Genomic DNA, 23,232 nt, shown 5'->3' with positions numbered 1-23,232 from the left:
AGCTGAAAGAAAACTCACACTGGTTCCTTGACCTGTGGAGTGAGGACAATTATGGAGGGAAAAGCCAAGAAGAAGCCACTAGAACAGCCTCTATGTAGAAAAATGGTAAGCCAAAAGCAATACTCCATTCCTGGAGGGATTGCAAAGATTAGTGCCACAATCAAGGACTTAAAGGATGCCGGGGTGGTAATTCCCACCATATTCCCATGGAATTTGCCTATTTAGTCTATGCAGAAGACAGACGGATTTTGGAGAATAACAGTGAATTACCATAAGCTTAACCGAGTGGTAATACCAATTATAATTGCCTTATCAGATGTGGTTTAATTGCTTGTGCAATTAACACATTCCCTTGCAACTGGCAAGCAGCTAAACATCTGGCAAATGCTTCTTTCTTGAAATTTGTTAGTAAAGATTACTAGAAGCAGTTCGTTTTCAGCTGGCAATGGTAGCAATACATCTTCACTGTTCTACCTCAGGAGTATACCAACTCTCCACTCCTATGTAATAATTTAGTTCTGAGGAATTTAACTGCCTTTTCATTCCACAAGACATCACACTGATCCATAATATTGATAACATCACACAGATTGGACCTAGTGAGCAAGATGTAGCAACTACTCTAGACTTACTGGCAAGATATTTGGTGTTAGAGGTTGGGAAATAAATTCATCTAAAATTCAGGGGCCTTCTAACTCAGTGAAATCTCTAGGGGTCTAGCAGTACGGGGCATGTGAAGATATCCCTTTCAAAGGTGAATGTTAAGTTGTTGCCTCTGGCCCCTCCTATAACCAAAAGAAAAAAGAGGGAGAATGTCTAATAGGCCTCTTTGGATTTTGGAGGTAACACATTCCTCATTGGGGTATGTTAGTTTGACCCATTTACCAAGTGATCTAAAAAGCTGCGAATTCCAAGTAGATCTCAGAATAAGAGAGGGCTCTGCAACAGGTCCAGGCTATTATACAAGCTCTGCCAGTTGGGCTACATGATCCTGCAGATGCAATGGTACATGAAATATCAGTGGCAGACAGGATGCTGTTTGGAGCCTTTGGCAGGCCCCTGTAGGCAAATAATAGTGCAGACCCTTAGGATTTTGTAGCAAAACATCACCATCCTCTGCAGATACTACTCTCCTTTAGCAGAAACAGCTCTTAGTCTGCTACTGGGCCTTAATAGAAACTGAATGTTTAACCATGGGCCACCAAATTATCATGTGATTTCAGCCCATCATGAACTGGGTGTTATCTGACCCACCAACCCATGAGGTTGGGTATGCACAGCAGCACTCTATCAATAAAAGTGGTATATACATGATCAGGCTCAAGGAGGCCCAGAAGGAGCAACTAAGTCACATGAAGAGGCCCAAATGCCCACAATCCCCACTTCTGCCATACTGCCTTCTCTCTCCCAGTCTGACCTATCGCTTCATGAGAAGTTCCCTAGATCACTTGACAGAGGAAGAGAAGACTGGTTTCATTTACAGATGGTTCTGCACAATATGCAGGTACCACCCAAAAAAGGACTGCTGAAGTTCTGCTACCCCTTCCTGGGACCTCCCTGAAGTACAGTAGTGAAAGGAAATCTTCCCAGTGGGCAAAATCAAGCAGTGCTACTCATTGTTCATTCTGTTTGGAAGAAGAAATGGCCAGATGTGCAATTATGTATGGATTCATGGGCTGTGGCCAATGGTTTGTCTGTATGGTCAGGAACTTGGAAGGAACATGAATGGAAAATTGGTGACAAAAAAAAATTTGTGGAAAAGGGATGTGGACAGATCTCACTGAATGACAAATCAGTGAAGATACTTGTATCCAGCATAAATGTTTACCAAAAGGTGACATCAGTAAAAGAGTATTTTAATAATCACAGGTATAAGATGACCACTTCTGTGGATACCTTCTTCCCTAGCCACCTGTGTCATCACCCAACAGGCTCATGGACAAAGTGGCCATGGTGGCAGGGATGGAGATTATGCATGGGCTCAGCAAAATGGACTTCCATCCACCAAGGCCAACCTGGCTATGACCACTGCTGAGTACCCAATATGCCAGTAGCAGAAACCAACACTGAGCTCCTGATATGGTTCCATCCCCCTAGGTAATCAGCCAGCTACCTGGAGGCAGGTTGATACAGCTTCAATCAAGGAAAGGGAAGCATTTTGTTTTTGCTGAAACAGACGTTTATTCTGGCAATAGATTTGCCTTCCTTGCTCACAATGCTTCTGCCATAACTCCCATCAGTAAACTTACAGAATTCTTTCTCTACTAGCTTGGTATTCCACACAGCATTGCTTCTGACCAAGGAACTCACATCACAGCACATGGAGGACAGCAATGGGCCTATGCTCATTGGTCTTATCATGTTCCCTACAATTGTCAAGCAACTTGTTTCATAAAACAGTGGAATGGGCTTTTCACGATTCAGTTACAGTGCCAGCTACGTAGTAATACCTTGCAAGGCTGAGAGAAGGGTTCTCCAGAAAGCCACATAAGCTCTGGGTCAGCATCCAATATATGGTGCTTTTTCTCTCACAGCCAGCATATATGGGTCCAAGAATCAAGGGGTGGAAATGGGAGTGGTACTACTCACTATTTTCCCTAGTAATTCATCAGCAAAATGTTTCTTCCTACTCCTGTGACCTTATTCTTTGCTGACCTAGATGTCTTAATTCCAGAGGAAGGAATAATTTTTTCCAGAAAACACAACACTGATTCCATAGAATTGGAAATTAAGACTGCCACTTGGCCACTTTGGGTTCCTTACACCTCTAAATCATCAGTCAAAGAAGAGTTACTGTGCTGGTTGGGGTGACTGCTTCTAGTACAGGGAAACTGAACTGCTACTTCACACAGGAGGCTAGGAAGAATATGTCTAGAATACAGGAGATCCCTTATGGCATCTTTCAGTATTACCATACCCTACACCCTGTGTGTTGGGCCATTCTTGCATTGCTATAAAGGAATACTTGAAATCGGGTAATTCATAAAGAAACGAGGTTTAGTTGGCTCACAGTTCTGCAAGCTTTACAGGAAATGTGGCACCAGCATCTGCTCTGCTTCTGCAGAGGCCTCAGGGAACTTTTACTCATTGCAGAAGGCAAAGTGGCAGCAAGCATCTCACATGGCAGAATAGGAGCAAGAGTGAGAATGGAGGTGGAGGTGCCACATACTTTTAAACAACCAGATCTCAAGTGAACCCAGAGCGAGAGTTCACTTATCAACAAGCGGATGGCCCAAGCCATTCATGAGGGATCCACTCCTGTAATCCAAACACCTCCTACCAAGCCCCACCTCCAAGACTGGGGATTACATTTCAACAGAAATTTGGGCAGGGACAAATGTCCAAATTATATTACCCTGTGATTAAGATCAATGGAAAACTACAACAATCCAATTCAAGCAGGACTACTAATGAAGAATGACCCTTCAAGAATAAAGGTTTGAGTCACCCCAACAGATAAAAAACCACAAGCAGGTAAGGTGCTTGCTGAAGGTAAAGGAAATACAGAATGGTTAGGTGAGAATATACGTATAATCCAGTCTATCATTGATGGATATCTGGGTTGGTTCCAAGTCTTTGCTATTGTGAACAGTGCTGCAATAAACATACGTGTGCATTTGTCTTTATAGGAACATGATTTACAATCCTTTAGGTATACACCCAGTAATGGGATGGCTGGGTCAAATGGTATTTCTAGTTCTAGATCCTTGAGGAATTGCTGGGGCCTGTCATGGGGTGGGGACAGAGGAGAGGGATAGCATTAGGAGATATACCTAACGTAAATGACGAATTAATAGGTGCAGCACACCAACATGGCACATGTATACATATGTAACAAACCTGCACATTGTGCACATGTACCCTAGAACTTAAAGTATAATAAAAAAAGAATATACGTATAAATATTAGCTACAACCACATGATCAGTTACAGAAATAAGGACTGTATTTCCTCCTCATTTTGCTAAGAATACATCTGTGTGTGTGTGTGTGTGTGTGTTAATATCTTTGTTTTCTTTCCTCTCTTATTCCCTCATCATGTAACATAAGATGCTCATATCAGAATTTAAGTACTGTTGATTTTACATCATAGTATTTAAGTTACAGAATATCAAGGAGAGGAGTAAATATCACTCAAGGACTTTACCTCCTTTTCTGGGAAAGAGATTGATGTGTTTTCCAGTTGTACACAGGATACTTGTAACATGTTAGGTAGAATTATGACCTTGTTATTATCTTCATTTGAAAATTAAGTATGGTTTATGTAGATATGTATAGGTGACAAGTTGACAAGGGGTAGACTTGTGATGGTTAATTTTATGTGTCAACTTTTCCAAGACATGGGGTGGCCACATATTAAGCTAAGCATTATTTCTGGATATGCCTGTCGGGGGCGGTTCTGGATGAGACTGATTGGTAAACCAAGTAAAGTAAAATGTTCTCCCTATGGTGGGCGTCATCCAATCCATTGAGGACCTGAAAGAACAACAAAGTAGAGGGAGAAAGAATTTCCTCTCTCTGCCTTTTCTTGCTCTTGGACTGAGACTTACACCATCTGCACTCCTGGTTCTCAAGCCTCCATACGTAGAGTAGAATTTACATCATCAGCTTTCCTGGGTCTTCAGTTTGCAGATGGCAGATCCTGGGACTTTTCAGCCTTCATAACCACATGAGCCAATTTCTTATAATAAATCTCATTATATATATACATATATTTATATATTATATATAAACAAATATATATTATATTTATATATTTATATATATTTGTTTATACATTAATATGTAATATATAAACAAATATATAGATATATAAACAAATATATAATATATAAACAAATAAATTGTTTATATATTTACATATAATATATAAACAAATATATAATATACAAATATATAAACAAATAAACAAATATATAAACAAATATTTATATATAATATATAAACATATATTATATATTTATATATAATATATAAACATATATTATATATTTATATATAATATATAAACATATATTATATATTTATATATAATATATAAACATATATTATATATTTATATATAATATATAAACATATATTATATATTTATATATATAAACTGTGTATGTGTATATATATATATAGACAGATTCTGTTTCTCTGAAGAACTGTAATACAAGTCCCTGATTCCCATGTCTTATTTTATTTAACTCCGACTTCTACTAAAATAACTCCCATTAGATGAATATTAGTGGATATCTTCAAACGTAATTTAAATTTTCAAAGCATAACCATGTTATATTTATGTTAAAACTCAAATAAAATTGAAGTATATCTTGTTATTAAAACAACTTGTATCACTGGAAAGTATATAACAACAGAGTATGTATGAAAACAAAAGGGTTCAATCTAATGAATCAGTAACTGCAAATTTCCCTCAATTTTAAGTTCTGAATATTAGATTAAAATCATAAAACTTACATATTTTGAATTATTAATTAGTGAAGAATTTTTTTAATTATACAATCAAATTTTTTACTTAGTTTCAACTCCCTTTTCTTTGCCTTTTACCTCTGCCTGCTATCTTGAAAAACAAGTAGATACTTTCAGTAATAAAAATTCCAAAAAAGAAAAAATAATACATTATATTGAGTTGGAAATATGTATCCATGCTATTTATTTTTACTCAAGCTACAGGCCCATGAAAGAATCTTTGGGCTGGGTGCAGTGCCTCATGCCTGTAATCCCAGCACTTTGGGAGGCTGAGGTGGGCACATCACTTGAGGCCAGGAGTTCAAGACCAGCCTGGCCAACAGGGTGAAACCCTGTCTCTACTAAAATATAAAAATTAGCCAGGCATGGTGGTGCTTGCCTATAATCCCAGCTACTCAGGAGGCTGGCACAAGAATCACTCGAACCCAGGAGGTGGAGGTTGCAGTGAGCCGAGATCATGCCACTGCATTCCAGCCTGGGTGATAGAGTGAGACTCTGTCTCAAAAACACAAAACAAAACAAAAAAATATTTAATCCTACTAAATACTACTTTTTAAAATTTTTCCCTTCGATTTGTTGATATCTCCTACATAACACAGAATGTTTAGATGCTACCACTTAAAATCTTAATTTTTGCTGCTCTTAATCCATTTTCATCTACCATAAAAATTTTATGTTTTTTTATTCTGCAATATATAGAACAGCCCTCCCACAACAAATAAACAAATAAACAAATAATTATAGGGCTTAAAATGTCAATAGTGCTAAAACTCTACTTTAGATGAAAAAGGACTTTAAAAAATTTTATAAAATTGTAGAATGTTTAGCAGCATCCCTTGCTTCTACCTATTAGATGCCAATAGCAGCTCCACATTTGTGACAACCAAAACGTCTCTGTGAAATGTCCCCTGTGAGACAAAATTGCCTCAACTTGAGAACCACTAATGTATAGACAGTTAAAAGAGAAACTACTACTACCAACAGCTCAGGTTAAACTTACACACAAAGTGTGAAAACAAAGCACTAGACCACACGACCACTAATGCATGTCTGACAGGAATCCAGTGGAAATTATTTCAATACCTACTTATGTAATCTTATTTTCATCAGCACAGAAGACAACATTTATAGTTATAGTCTTTTTTAATATCAGTTTTGAAAAAGTGTTCCCAGTCTCATCCATGAAAAGAAGTAAAGTTGATGGATCCAAAATGGAATCTAGACTGACAAATTTGAACAACAAACCAGTCTAACTTTACAATTTGCCAAGAAGTGAATGATTCCCTATATACTTTCAAAGTGTCTTAATGTGTAAAGTGTTTTTTTCCTACAGTGCTACTAAATGGTAAGCTAATGATCATAAAGCAGCAGTCTGTTATAACTACAGCACCATTTACCCATAAATACTAACCATACTGCAGTTACTATTTGCCGAAATGCATTTCTTGTCATCACACCATTGGCACCCATTTGTATTGGCAGTACAGCTGGCACAATCTGCATATCTGTAACATCTGTCATCAGGAGCAGCTATAATACAAATGGGAGACAACATATCAGCATGGAAAAGAAAATCTTACTCTTGTTAATTTACAATATCTATTTAAGAATCATTAAGAATCACTAAGACATTTTTTAACCAAAGAAATGACCTTCAATTTCAAAGTAAGTTTTCTAAAGATTAAGATAACTTTTGTAGTTCAATTGTGTTTACAGGATTTTCGAGACCTTTTATCCCCATTTTAATTATTCAATATACAAGGATCCTACAGCCATTTTAAATTCATACATTTTGGGCCAGGCGCGGTAGCTCATGCCTGCAATCCCAGAACTTTTAAAAGCCAAGGTAGGTAGATCACTTGAGGTCAGGAGTTCAAGACAAGCCTGGCCAACATCACGAAACCCATCTCTACTAAAAATACAAAAATTAGCCAGGCGTGGTGGCACATGCCTGTAATTCCAGCTACTCGGAAAGCTAAGGCAGCAGAATTGCTTGAACCCAGGAGACAGAGTTTGATCACACCACTGCACTCCAGCCTGGGTGACAGAGTGAGACTCTGTCTCAAAAAATAAACTAAAATAAATAAATTCACATATTTTAGAGAAGGTCAAAGGATTTACATATATTTTACTGAACAAAGTGTATTACTATACATACAAAAGAAAACATCATAACAAATACTGTTTATCATCCTTTCTAAAGATATAAAAGACATCTGAATTAATATAGATTAGTAAAATTTAAAAATACATTTATTAATTGTAACCTCAAAAATGTATAAAAACTCTCACCACTTAAAAAACCAAAGAATAGTTATCCAAATAATTAATTAGCTAACTGACTAATAATTGACTGGTAACTTTTCATAAGTCTTATTTATTTATTCACCATTTTACAAGAAATATAAAACCAGATCATTAGTCATGAAATGCTATAGCATTTTTTTACTTTATGGTGTGGTTTGGCAATAATTCAGGAAGAAAAAAAAAATACCACATGGAAAATAAATTATTTCATTTTATTTCTTTGAATCTAACAGCATTTCTTAGAAATGATGTATTGGAAAGCATTTTAAACTTATATTAGAAAATAATTCATATATATGACCATGTTATATATAAAATATTGATATATATACTATATATACAGATTTCAAAAATGAAGCTAAAAATAACTAATAAAGGTATTAAATTATTAATCACTAGGTTCAAACATTAGAATTCCTAATTATGGTAATACAAATTTTTCATTTCTGTAGCTACTAAAGTAACTCTTATAAGCAGAAGATATTTCTATTTCTGTAGAAGAGAAATTTTGCTGCCAGAAAGACGAAAAGAAAAAGAAATTTACCTGTTTTAGGAGGGCACTTTGCTCTAAGAATATTATTAGTATTCCCAGATTCCCAAGATTCACAGTGATTTTTATTCCAAACACATTTTATCCCGGGACCAGCATTTTTACAAAGTTCTTCATCTCTAAAAGCCTTGCAATTTGGAGGCTTGTATACAAGGATATCATTAAGGAGTACACTAGAAAATCCCCCAAATATATACATGGACCTATTAAAAACAAAACAAGAATCTTAAAGAAACGCTATTAAAAGTCTCTATCTAATGATTTAGTTATAAAAATAAGCAAAGATTTAAATACACATTTTATACTATTTTTAAGTACTTGTTAGTACTGTTGTTTAAAATCATATTTCTAGCATATGATATGATATAAAAACACCAGAGGAACTACTATATAATTTCTTGAAGACTTTCCAGAGAAAATAATGAAATATTCTATAAATATTAATATATTAAGAAAACACTAAGTCTTCAAAACATGTTTTATTTTTAATACAAGAAAGGAAAAGAAACAATGATTATATACAACATTCCTTTGTCAGAAAAATAAGTATTGTTTTTAATAATGTAGTAAACAATGTTTTAAAAAAATAGATAATAGCTATACATGGACAAGACACACTTTAGAACTGCTATCTAGAATTATAACTTTTCAATATAGACACAGAATTTTGAAATTAGATACCGAGTTCTTCTTACGGTGTTTCATTCTTTTAAAATAAGAAAACTAAGAGTAAAATAATCAAAAAGATTTTTCAAATTTCAGTCTGGAAAGAGAAGCCTAGACAATACTAAATTAATACTAAGCAGTGCCAAAAAAGGTTGAGATGCCCTTAAAACAGCGTATTTTTCATGTCAAAAATATTATTAACATAATAAATTGAATCAGTCAAAAAAGTCTTCAAGAATGTCTTTTATTATTTAAAAAAGTAAAATAAAAATCAACCAGAGAACCCTAAAGGTTTTATGTTTCACAGCTTTCATTTATTACTGTTTGGACAGCCAATTGACATCAGTTACACAGTTTCATTGTGGTTAAGTCATTTAGTGGCAATAGTGAAGAATTTTTACATATTTAGGATAAGGTGGTAATAAAATGGGCTTATAAAAAGGTCATTCTGATTTACAAATGTTAAGCTACTAAATGAGCTAGCAGATTGTTTACTGTCACTGGATTCCAAATTACCAAATTTTTGCCATAGAAATACAAAAATTATATTAACTTAAATGGGGAAGGCAATGTAATGACCATTGAGTCCAATTTCTCAATGGATATAAGGATTTTAAGGTCCAGAGAAGTTAAGAGACTTGTCAAAAATCACACATTTAGTAAATGACAGAACTAAAATGAGAATCTAATTCTTCTCACTTTCCTTGTTCTCCTTGATAGAAATATGGGGCTAGCCTATCATTTCAGTTCCATCTTTTTAAAAGAAGAGTCATTCCTTATCTGATCTCTGGAAAAAGAAAAGAAGGCAGGATGACATAAAAGGGTATCTGATGTCTTATCTCAGCACCTTTCCTTTACCTACTCCCATGTCCCTTAAATATATTAAACAAGAAAGGAAAAAAAGATACGACTGACAAATCAAAATGTATTCTGTGGTAGAGAAGAGATGCATAAAATCCAATACCATTAAGTACCAATGATAATTTTCAAAAAGAATACCAGAATATGAGGATAGTATGACTGATATAAGTGACCCTCTAAAAATTGGAAATGTGCTTCTTTTACCCATTAATGACTACTGCAGAGTGTCCAAATCTGTTGACATCTCTATGAAGATTTGGTTTTGGTAGTATTTTCCATTCATCACAAGCTAGAAAAAAGAAAACAGAAAAACAAAAAATGAAATAAAAGAATAAACTAAGACAAACAATATAAAAACATCATTGGCCGAATTAAAGATGTACTATGCACAAGCAGGAAGCAAAAAAAAATTCTCATTAATTTTCCATGACCTACAATTTAGTATAATTACTCAACTAACATTATTCATTAAATAAAAATAACTCTTGCCTAGAATTCTCACAAATAATTTTAAGCATATGAGAACAAGAAAATGAAAAGAATGAACTTAGAGGTATTTTATATTGGAAGAAAATATTGAAGACATATATTTATTAAATATTCCAGGTAAAACTTATGAATGTCAGTATAGGGCACACCTATTTGAAAGTTATATACTAAATCAAATATGACATGTACGTATACAAAAGTCAATGGCATATACAATGTTCACTGAAAGAATACCTAAAAATATAATCATCAGGATAAAACATTTAAATCACTTTAATGATTTGAATTCTCAAAAGAAAAGCTTTTTTATGTAGAAGCGAATTATTTTAACTGCAAAACTTCTAGATAAAAAAATGAAAATCATAAATAATCTATGAACTATATAAAAACTATGGAAAGTGGTTAAGAAAAATGTGTATTATTTCAATATAAACTCAGAACTGACATATATACTAACGTAAATTTGAGATTTAAAATAATTCATCATTCAGTGACTAGGAACATTCTCAATACAGTGTTTTAGATTTCAACTTCTTAGAAATGTCATATTTATAAAGGCATGCCTTGGTATTTCATAAAAGCATATAGATATAACAAGATTTTTTAAAACAAATTAATTTTGTTTAGGTAAAAGCCTTTATGGAACAAGAAAATCATTTTAAGTACAGTTAGTTGTAAAAGTTAAAGTAATGAATTACTTGTTTTCTTATTTAAGTAATTACATCTATAACAATAATAAAATAAATTTGGTTTCAACTCAATATTTTATTAATGAACATCAAAAAATTATAAAAACCAAAACTGTAAGTTTAGAAAATGATGCTGAACACCAACATGGCACATGTATACATATGTAACAAACATGCACGTTGTGCACATGAACCCTAGAACTTAAAGTATAATTAAAAAAAAAAAGGAAGAAAATGATGCTGAAAGACTGAGAACAATAAAATACATGTTGACTTGTACATGCTAAGGTATAATCCAGGAAACACAAATCTCCCCCGAAAAAGTGTATTCATTTAGTTTGTATAATCTGTCTTTTTAGTCCACATGGTATATTTGCCTATTAAATATTCTCAAAGAGAGAGTGTAAAAGTACAGAAATCTAACCTAACTTTATTTAACACAGTGTTTTCCCAATGTTTTGTCCAAAGAAGCACTTTTCACATAATGCCTATTAAGATCCTCATGAGTCAATGCTCTGAAGATCACATTTTAGAAAATATTATCATAGAGGCCTATGATAAAGATTAAGATGGCCAATTTTACATGTTAGAGTTACTTTAATAAATGTACATTATATGTTTGTAGCACTATTAGGTTGGTGCAAAATAAATTATACAAAGTATAAATTGTATACTTTTATAAATTAAGTATACATAAAAGTTCCAAAGTGTTTTCATCGCATATCTTAAAATGGTCTTTATAAGAATCCAGTGAAATTGATTGAGCAGGTATTACCCTATGTTAGAAATGAAGAATCAGACCTATGCAAAGGTGAATAACTTCTTTGAGGTCCATTTGATTAATGGATCATATAGTAATTCTGGGTTCAACTTTTTAAGAAACTGCCATTCTGTTTTCCATAGCAGCTGGACAATTTTACATTTTTACCAGTAATGCAAAAGGGTTCATATGTCTCCACATCCTGGTCAACCCTTGTTATCTTCTGTTTTTTTAATCATAGCCATCCTAATGAGTATGAATTAGTATATCATTGTGGTTTTGACTTGCATTCCCTAATGATTAGTGATGTTGAGCATCTTTTCATGTGCTTATTGGACATTTGTATATCTTTGGAGAAATGTCAATTCAACAGCTCATTTAAATTTATAGATACAAGTGGTACTGTGTGCTCACTGTAACCATGTTAGAGTTTTCCATGTTATGAGTATACAAAATATTTACCCATTAAGTCGTTAATAATTAGCCTTTTTTTAGATTTTTTCCTATTGCAAGTCATGTTGGTATATTCACTGTTATATGTATCTTGTGCATATTTTGAATGTTTCTCTAGATTTCCAAGAGGTATAAGAAAAGACATAACTTCGATTTTACTAGATTTTCCCAATTTGCTCCCCATAGTAGTTGTGTTGACTCACATTAGCAGTGTACAACAGTTCCTCTTGTTTTATATTCTCTACAACATGTAGTTCTGTCAGACTTTAAATTTTTACCAATCTGATGAATGGCTTGATTTTACATTTTTCCAGTTACTGGTGAGTCAACTTATTTTCACATATATAGGTTATTTGTTTTAGTCTTCTATGAAATCACTGTTTAAGCCTTGCTCATTTTTCTATTTGCTTTTTGTCTTTTTCTTAATAATTCAAATAATTATTGATTAAATACTCTGGATACTAATCCTTTGCTGGCTATATGTATTACCATATATTCTTCCATGCTACAGCATCTTTTTTTCACTTAGTTTATGAAATCTTGTTTTACAGAAAGTTGGTCTTATCTTTAAGTCACCTTATGATCTGTGCTTGTTTATTCAGTAAACAGATTTTAAAACTAATCTTTAATTTTCTAGTAAAGGTTTTTCAGTTGGCTTTTACTATTTTGGTCTTCAATCTTTTTGGAACTTATTTTTGTATATCTGGTAAGCATCAAACTTAATTTTTCCCATATATCATATTTTCCAGATAGTTCCAAGTATATGTCAATGCACTAATTTTCCCAATTTTTGAACATTTATCCTTGAACCACTAACTTGTCCATCATTTATGTACTGTTATAGTTTGCTTTTATTTTATCATTTTTAAATATATACATGTGTGAAGCTCAAAAGTCCAACATTTCTACAAGGTATATCAAAAAAAAAAAAAATCCACTGCCCCCTATCTTCCCAAAGCATATTCCAGAATCACGGAGGCAAGCACTTTTAATTCTAAACAGCTATAAAGAGTTTTTGTTTTTGTTTTTTGTATTTTCATCTGTCCTAAACAGCATGCCTAGTTCCCAGTTTCAGATAATATGCCTGACTTCCTTCTTCAGACGGTGAAAATTAAGCTCTTACACAGACTTACACACATATACTTCCTCTCCCTCCATTCTCTATACATTTATATTATAATTTTGTTTAGAGCAATATTCAGTTTCTTATTTGTTTTTTAGAGATGGGGAATTGCTATATTGCCTAGACTGGACTAAATTAATTCCTGGGCTCAAGCAATCCTCCTGCCTCAGCCTCCAGAGTTTCTGGAATTATAGGTGCACACCACCACACTCAGCTAATGTTCAGTTTTTATTATCTGTGATAGTATATATCTGTGATATTATTCACAGATAAGCCAGGTAGCATACTACATTTTTATTCTTAAATAACTTACTTTCTCCACAAATTATATTTTCACTTTTTTGCTTAATTTTCTGTATATCTACCACTATTTCTCCCCCAACCCTTTGCCAGATGTGTACATTTCTTCTCAATATCTTCTAATACATCAAGTTATCTGGCAATTTCATTTATTTTGTAAAGACATCCCTCCTGAAACTCCATCTTTCTTCTCCAATCTGAACTTACTGCTCTCTAGGCCCATTACATCATCATAAGGATTCCCTCCATATTTCTCCTCTGTTATATATTCCATTTCTTAGATTTCATCTGTTTATTTAATCTCACATTTCAATAGGAGATATAATCCTAAAGTTTCTAAATAAAGTGTACATTGGAGGTATATTTTTGAGAATCTGCAATTCTAAAAAATAATTTTATTTCACTCTAACACTTTTAGTATGATTTGATTGGTGTTAGAATTCTAACATGGAAAACATTTTCAGATATTGAAGGTACTAGTCCACTCTCTTGGCTTCTCGTATTGCTTTTGTAAGGCACGATGCTATCGAGTCTCATGATTTATTTGTCCTATTTATTTTCTCTCTATATAAGTTTTTAGGTTCTTTTTGTCTTTTTGTAATGAGCTTTGCTGTGAGTCTTTTGTATTCATTTTTCTGGGGCTCAGTAGGCTCTTTTAGTCTTAAAATTTGTGTACTTCAATCCCAAACATATTTTTTGAATTACTCACTTGATAATTTCCTTCCTGTCTAAAATGTTATGTTCTTTGCTTTTTGAATTCTATTACTGAGACACAAAGTTTTCTGGAATAGTCATCTTAAATTTCTCATTTTTTACCCTATTTTCCACTTGTCCATTATTCATAATACTTTATGGAGATTCTTCACTTTATCATCAGATCATTGATTTGTTTTCCTAATTTTAATTTCCAAGAGCCCATTTTTTTCTTTTCTGAATGAACTATTTTTATTAAAATCTCACATTTTGCTTCACAAATGTAACATCTTCTATCCATAAAGATTTAACTTATAATCTCCTCTGTGGATTATCTCTATTTCCTCTAATTTCTTATTTTTTCCTACTCGTTTGACATTTTGGTCAAATTTAGTAACTTTTTGTAATTGTCAAAATAACAACTGGCTGAAAATTTAAGAGTGAGGCACCACAAGAGTCGTTAGGAATTTAGTGCTTAAGAAGGACATGTTGACCTCTGGGATTCTGATCAGGTAGAACCATTTCAGTTACAGACCTCCAAATGTCAGTATTTCTATATGCTTTCTCTTAGGCTGGTCAGATTCCTTCAGATAATTTTCCAGTCTCCTTCCTGGAAACCATAAATCGGAATAACAGCATTTTAGGAAGACCCTAAGTGGATGAAAGTAGCTAGAGGGTTTCACTCTTAAGTATGTATACTTTCATTTAATCCCACTGTTTACAAAATAGTCCTTATGCTCTCAGTCATGTTCTGGTTTTCTTTTGTTTTGTTTTTAAAGTACACAAGTCCTACAGAAGAGAAACATTACAGCACAGTAATAGTAATGTAATTATACATGAAGGCAATTAATTTAGACAAATAATAATAAAACATAATTCTACTTCTAGAAGTTATTTGCCTTTCAATACATGTAGTGGTAAGAAGTGACAGCTTTATTACTATCTCCAAGACATCATCTTCAATTATACTAAAAGTTTAAAAAAGAATTACATACAATATTTTTGATAGACATTTGTGCTGTTCAACAAAATATTTCAGTTCCTTTCCTTCTGGCACAAAATTATACTCTTACAATCCCTAGAAGTTGAATGTATCAATTTAATGCAAGCTACTGGAATACCTGTGGTTCTGGTTGGAGGCATTTGATTAGCAATGAAAGCCTATGTCTTCTGTCAGCCTGGGTCCCTAAATAATGACCAAAAAAAAATCGGAGGGGTGTTCCAAGATGGCCGAATAGGAACAGCTCCAGTCTGCAGCTCCCAGTGTGATCGATGCAGAAGATGGGTGATTTCTGCATTTCCAGCTGAGGTACCTGGTTCATCTCACTGGGACTAGTTGGACATTGGGTGCAGCCCACAGTGGGTGAGCCGAAGCAGGGCGGGGCATCACCTCACCCGGGAAGCACAAGGGGTTGGGGGATTTCCCTTTCCTAGCCAAGGGAAGCTGTGACAGACCACCTGTAAAAACGGGACGCTCCTGCCCAAATACTGCGCTTTTCCCAAGGTTTTAGCAATCGGCAGACAAGGAGATTCTCTCCAGTGCCTGGCTCGGCAGGCACCACACCCATAGAGCCTTGCTCACTGCTAGCATGGCAGTCTGAGATCGAACTGCGAGGCGGCAGCCTGGCTGGGGGAGGGGCATCCGCCATTGCTGAGGCTTGACTAGGTAAACAAAGTGGCCAGGAAGCTTGAAGTGGACGGAGCCCATCACAGCTCACCAAGGCCTACTGTCTCTAGACTCCACCTCTGTGGCAAGGGCATAGCTGAACAAAAGGCAGCAGACAACTTCTGCAGACTAAAAGTCCCTGTCTGACAGCTCTGAAGAGGGCAGTGGCTCTCCCAGCATGGCGTTTGAGCTCTGGGAACAAACAGACTGCCTCCTCAAGTGGGTCCCTGACCCCCGTGTAGCCTAACTGGGAGACACCTCCCAGTAGGGGCCGACTGACACCTCATATAGGTGGCTGCCCCTCTGGGATGAAGCTTCCAGAGGGAGGATCAGGCAGTAATATTTGCTGTTCTGCAGCCTCCGCTGGTGATACCCAGGCAAACAGGGTCTGGAGTGAACCTCCAGCAAACTCCAACAGACTTGCAGCTGAGGGACCTGACTATTAGAAGGAAAACTAACAAACAGAAAGGAATAGCAGCAACATCAACAAAAGGTCATCTAGACCAAAACCCCATCTGTAGGTCACCAAAATCAAAGACCAAAGGTAGATAAAACCACAAAGATGGGGAGAAACCAGAGCAGAAAAGGTGAAAATTCTAGAAATCGGAGTGCCTCTTCTCCTCCAAAGGATCGCAACTACTTGCCAGCAATGGAACAAAGCTGGATGGAGAATGACTTTGACAAGTTAACAGAAGTAGGCTTCAGAAGGTAGGTAATAACAAACTTCTCCGAGCTAAAGGACGATGTTCGAACCCATCACAAGGAAGCTAAAAACCTTGAAAAAAGATTAGATGAATGGCTAACTAGGATAAACAGTGTAGAGAAGACCTTAAATGACCTGATGGAGCTGAAAACCGTGACAGGAGAACTTCATGATGCATGCACAAGCTTCAATAGCTGATTCAATCAAGTAGAAGAAAGGGTATCAGTGATTGAAGATCAAATTAATGAAATAAAGTGAGAAGACAAAGTCAGAGAAAAAACAGACTAAAAAGAAACAAACAAAGCCTCCAAGAAATATGGGGACTATGTGAAAAGACCAAATCTACATTTGATTGATTGGTGTACCTGAAAGTGATAGGGAGAATGGAACCAAGTTGGAAAACACTCTTCAGGATATTATCCAGCAGAACTTCCCCAACCTAGCAAGGCAGGCCAACATTCAGATTCAGGAAATACAGAGAACACCACAAAGATACTCCCCAAGAAGAGCAACCCCAAGACACATAACTGTCGGATTCATCAAGGTTGAAATGACAGAAAAAGTGTTAAGGGCAGCCAGAGAGAAAGGTCGGGTTACCCACAAAGGGAAGCACATCAGACTAACAGCAGATCTCTTGGCAGAAACCCAACAAGCCAGAAGAGAGTAGGGGCCAAAATTCAACATTCTTAAAGAAAAAAATTTTCAACCCAGAATTTCATATCCAGCCAAACTAACCTTCATAAGTCAAGGAGAAATAAAATCCTTTACAGACAACCAAATGCTGAGAGATTTGTCACCATCAGGCCTGCCTTACAAGAGCTCCTGAAGGAAGCAATAAACATGGAAAGAAATAACCAGTACTAGCCACTGCAAAAACATGCCAAATTATGAAGACCATAGATGCTACAAAGAAACTGCATCAATTAACAGGCAAAATAACCAGCGAACATCATAATGACAGGATCAAATTCACACATAACAATATTAACCTTAAATGGAAACGGGCTAAATTCCCCAATTAAAAGACAAAGTCAAGACCCATCAGTGTGCTGTATTCAGGAGACCCATCTCACATGCAAAGACGCACATAGGCTCAAAATAAAGGGATGGAGGAAGATCTACCAAGCAAATGGAAAGCAAAAAAAAGCAGGGGTTGCAATCCTAGTCTCTGATAAAACAGACTTTAAACCAACAAAGATCAAAAGAGACAAAGAAGGCCAATACATAATGGTAAAGGGATCAATTCAACAAGAAGAGCTAACTATGATAAATATATAGGCACCCAATACAGGAGCACCCAGATTGATAAAGCAAGCCCTTAGAGACCTACAAAGAGACTTAGACTCCCACACAATAATCATGGGAGACTTTAACACCCCACTGTCAATATTAGAGAGATCATTGAGACAGGTTAACAAGGATATCCAGGACTTGAACTCAGCTCTGCAACAAGCAAACCTAAAAGACATCCACAGAACTCTCCACCCCAAATTAACAGAATATACTCTTCTCAGCACCACATCGCACTTATTCTAAAGTTGACCACATAATTAGAAATAAAGCACTACTCAGCAAATGTAAAAGAACAGAAATCACAAAAAACTGTCTCTCAGAACACAATGCAATCAAATTAGAACTCAGGATTAAGAAACTCACTCAAAACCGCTCAACTACATGGAAACTGAACTTGCTCCTGAATGACTACTGGGTAAATAACTAAATGAAGGCAGAAAGATGTTCTTTGAAACCAATGAGAACAAAGACACAATATACCAGAATCTCTGGGACACATTTAAAGCAGTGTGTAGATGAAATTTATAGCACTAAATGCCCACAAGAGAAGGCAGGAAAGATCTAAAATCGACACCCAACATCACAAATAAGAGAACTAGAGAAGCAAGAGCAAACACATTCAAAACCTAGCAGAAGGCAAGAAATAACTAAGATCAGAGCAGAAGTGAAAGAGATAGAGACAAAAAAAACCCTTCAAAAACTCAATGAATCCCAGAGCTGGTTTTTTGAAAAGATTAACAAAATTGATAGACCGCTAGCAAGACTAATAAAGAAGAAAAGAGAGAAGAATCATATGGATGCAATAAAAATGATAAAGGTGATATCACCACCGATCCCAAAGAAATACAAACTACCATCAGAGAATACTACAAACACCTCTACGCAAATAAACTAGAAAATCTAAAAGAAATGGATAAATTCCTGGACACATACACTCTCCCAAGACTAAACCACGAAGAAGTTGAATCTCTGAATAGACCAATAACAGGCTCTGAAATTGAGGCAATAATTAATAGCCTACCAACCAAAAAAAGTCCAGGACCAGATGGATTCACAGCTGAATTCTACCAGAGGTACAAAGAGGAGCTGGTACCCTTCCTTCTGAAACTATTCCAATCAATAGAAAAAGAGGGAATCCTCCCTAACTCCTTTTATGAGGCCAGCATCATCCTGATACCAAAGCCTGGTAGAGACACAACAAAAAAAGAGCATTTTAGACCAATATCCCTGATGAACATGGATGTGAAAATCCTCAATAAAATACTGGCAAACCAAACCCATCAGCACATCAAAAAGCTTATCCACCACGATCAAGTCAGCTTTATCCCTGGGATGCAAGGCTGGTTCAACATGTGCAAATCAATAAATGTAATCCATCATATAAACAGAACCAATGACAAAAACCACATGATTATCTCAATAGATGCAGAAAAGGCCTTCGACAAAATTCAACAGCCCTTCAGGCTAAAAACTCTCAATAAATTAGGTATTGATGGAAGGTATCTCAAAATAATAAGAGCTATTTATGAAAAACCCACAGCCAGTATCATATTGAATGGGCAAAGCCTGGAAGCATTCCCTTCGAAAACTGGCACAAGACAGGGATGCCCTCTCTGACCACTCCTCTTCAACATTGTGCTGGAAGTTCTGGCCAGGGCAATCAAGCAAGAGAAGAAAGAAATGGTATTCAATTAGGAAAAGAGGAAGTCAAATTGTCCCTGTTTGCAGATGACATGATTGTATATTTAGAAATCCCCATCATCTCAGCCCAAAATCTCCTTAAGCTGATAAGCAACTTTAGCAAAGTCTCAGGATACAAAATCAATGTGCAAAAATCACAAACATTCCTATACACCATTAACAGACAAACAGAGAGTCAAATTATGAGTGAACTCCCATTCACAATTGCCACAAAGAGAATAAAATACCTAGGAAGCCAACTTACAAGGGATGTGAAGGGCCTCTTCAAGGAGAACTACAAACCACTGCTCAACGAAATAAAAGAGGACACAAACAAATGGAAGAATATTCCACGTTCATGGATAGGAATAATCAATATCGTGAAAATGGCCATACTGCCCAAGGTAATTTATAGATTCAATGCCATCCCCATCAAGCTACCAATGACTGTCTTCACAGAATTGGAAAAAACTACTTTAAAGTTCATATGGAACCAAAAAAGAGTCCGCATTGCCAAGACAATCCTAAGCCAAAAGAACAAAGCTGGAGGATCATGCCATCTGACTTCAAACTATACTACAAGGCTACAGTAACCAAAACAGCATGGTACTGGTACCAAAACAGAGATATAGACCAAGGAACAGAACAGAGCCCTCAGAAATAATACCACACATCTACAAACATCTGATCTTTGACAAACCTGACAAAAACAAGAAATGGGGAAAGGATTCCCTATTTAATAAATGGTGCTGGGAAAACTGGCTAGCCACATGTAGAAAACTGAAACTGGATCCCTTCCTTACACCTATACAAAAATTAATTCAAGATGGATTAAAGATTTAAATGTTAGACCTAAAACCATAAAAACACTAGAAGAAAACCTAGGCAATACCATTCAGGACATAGACATGGGCAAGGACTTCATGACTACAACACCAAAGCAATGGCAACAAAAGCCAAAATAGACAAACAGAATCTAATTAAACTAAAGAGCTTCTGCACAGCAAAAGAAACTACCATCAGAGTGAACAGGCAATCTACAGAATGGGAGAAAATTTTTGCAATCTACCCATCTGACAAAGGGCTAATATCCAGAACCTAAAAAGAACTCAAACAAATTTACAAGAAAAAAAACAAACAACCCCATCAAAAAGTGGGCAAAGGATATGAACAGACACTTATCAAAAGAAGACATTTATGCAGCCAACAGACACATGAAAAATGCTCATCATCACTGGTCATCAGAGAAATGCAAATCAAAACCACAATGAGATACCATCTCACACCAGTTAGAATGGCGATCATTAAAAAGTCAGGAAACAACAGATGTTGGAGAGGATGCGGAGAAATAGGAACGCTTTTACACTGTTGGTGGGAGCGTAAATTAGTTCAACCATTGTGGAAGACAGTGTGGCGATTCCTCAAGGATTTAGAACTAGAATTACCATTTGACCCATCAATCCCATTACTGGGTATATACCCAAAGGATTATAAATCATGCTACTATAAAGGCACATGCACACGTATGTTTACTGCAGCACTATTCACAATAGCAAAGACTTGGAACCAACCCATATGTCCATCAATGATAGACTGGATTAAGAAAATGTGGCACATATGCACCATGGAATACTATGCAGCCATAAAAAAGGATGAGTTCATGTCCTTTGCAGGGACATGGATGAAGCTGGAAACCATCTTTCTCAGCAAACTATCACAATGACAGAAAACCAAACACCACATGTTCTCACTCATAGGTGGGAATTGAACAATGAGATCACTTGGACACGGTGGGGGAATATCACACAAAGGGGCCCGTTGTGGGGTTGGGGGCCTGGGGAGGGATAGCATTAAGAGAAATACCTAATGTAAATGATGAGTTGATGGGTGCAGCAAACCGACATGGCACATGTATACCTATGTATCAAACCTGCACATTATGCACATGTACCCTAGAACTTAAAGCATAATAATAATAAAAAAAATCTGCCCTGCCAACCAATGATGAACATGTATAAAGGGTGAAAAATAAATTTTTATTTGGTGTTAATCATGTGAAGTTTGGATATTTCTGGTAGACATGGATATATGCTGCCCAGATCATCATTCAAAAAAAAACTTGTTGTCTGGGTTGCTAGCAGCGCTGTCAGTGAAGAGTCAGTTGCAAGCTACCTCACAAACTGCCTGAGGAACACAGGCCCACTTCACTCAAGGGCACACCCTTCCTAGAATGACCCATATTGAATGACTAATCAATGTAGTGGTATAAAGGCCTGGCCATTCCAGCCCAACATGGGAGAAGTATGACCAATTATTTTGCCTTCAGTCAATCCTTACAGGGTTGACTAAGGTTATCCATCGAGCATCACAACTCAGCTTCTCCCTGTGTCTAATTCTGCTTCATCCCCCTACCTCTTGCAAAGGCATTGATTGTAAGGGTACTCCCAATTAACATCATGAATACTAAACTCTACCTCAGAGTCTGCTTTCCAGAGGACTCAAACTCTGACTTGTTTCAGGAATGGTATAACAAAGTAAGAAATAAGTTGGAGTTGAGAGCTGGCTCATACATTGTCAGGCTAGCAATGAAAAACTCATCCTTGGTGGTAGGTGGAGCACAGATAGCTCTTGGCACAAAGTGGCCATCAAGCAACTGCAGAAACTTAAACTAGTGATAAATTAGGAAGGCATGCCAATAGAAGGGAATAGTATAGCAAGAGTGAAGTACTAGATGCTTGAAAAACATGAGGAAGGACAACTATTAAGATACTAGAATTGCATGTCTACTGCTTAGCCCCAGTGAGCTCTAGAAAAAGATAATGAAAGGCTGATAAAGCCAGAGGGTCTCCTCAGTACCATATAAAGAGACTGCCAATTACAGAAGATCTGCCAATTAAAGAAGGTCAAGCCCCAGAAGAAAAAGGACTCTGACACACAAAATGGGAATATCAGAAGTTGATGCTCCTTAAAATCTTCCCAAATTTTGAATTCCCAAATTTTCCTGAATCATCTGACACTGCAGAATGATCCACCCTACCCTCCTAAAAGACAGATAGCACTCTGCCTTTGCTTAAACACAATATAGAGGCTACTCTCCAGCAAGACCTGTGGCCCAGGTCAGAATCTGCTCACATCTTCAGTACTGGCTAGAGGGCCTATAACTTGGGTTGGGTATCAACATAACTCATCTAGGTACATGCTGGGACTGCTAAGGAAAGAAAGAGAGTATGCCACCAAAGAATCTATAAGAACTTCGCTGGTGGCAGTGGCTCACGCCTGTAATCCCAGCACTTTGGGAGGCTGAGGCAGGCGGATCACAAGGTCAAGAGTTCGAGACCAGCCTGGCCAACATAGTGAAATCCCCGTCTCTACTAAAAGTACAAAAAAATTAGCTGGGTGTGGTGGTGGGCACCTGTAGTCCCAGCTACTCAGGAGGCTGAGGCAGGAGAATTGTTTGAACCCGGGAGACGGAGGTTGCAGTGAGCCAAGATCGCACCACTGCAGTCCAGCCTGGATGTCAGAGCA

General features: G+C 36.2%; 1 protein-coding gene across 4 annotated transcripts in view; it reads right to left on the bottom strand.

Annotated features, from left to right (window-relative positions):
• Positions 1-23,232, bottom strand: part of ATRNL1 (attractin like 1) — an 839,413-nt gene that overhangs the window by 660,033 nt on the left and 156,148 nt on the right. For all 4 annotated transcript variants that reach the window (XM_024254146.3, XM_024254147.3, XM_054522910.2 and 1 more), the window contains exons 11-13: positions 10,063-10,147; positions 8,326-8,534; positions 6,886-7,004 (exon numbers count right to left, since the gene is read on the bottom strand). In XM_024254146.3, coding sequence (XP_024109914.2) covers positions 6,886-7,004; positions 8,326-8,534; positions 10,063-10,147 — 413 coding nt within the window. The remainder of the gene's footprint in view (positions 1-6,885; positions 7,005-8,325; positions 8,535-10,062; positions 10,148-23,232) is intronic.

The sequence above is a fragment of the Pongo abelii genome, chromosome 8, assembly GCF_028885655.2.
Source record: "Pongo abelii isolate AG06213 chromosome 8, NHGRI_mPonAbe1-v2.0_pri, whole genome shotgun sequence".
Lineage (NCBI taxonomy): Eukaryota > Metazoa > Chordata > Mammalia > Primates > Hominidae > Pongo > Pongo abelii.
This window is presented reverse-complemented; position numbering and strand designations above follow the sequence as displayed.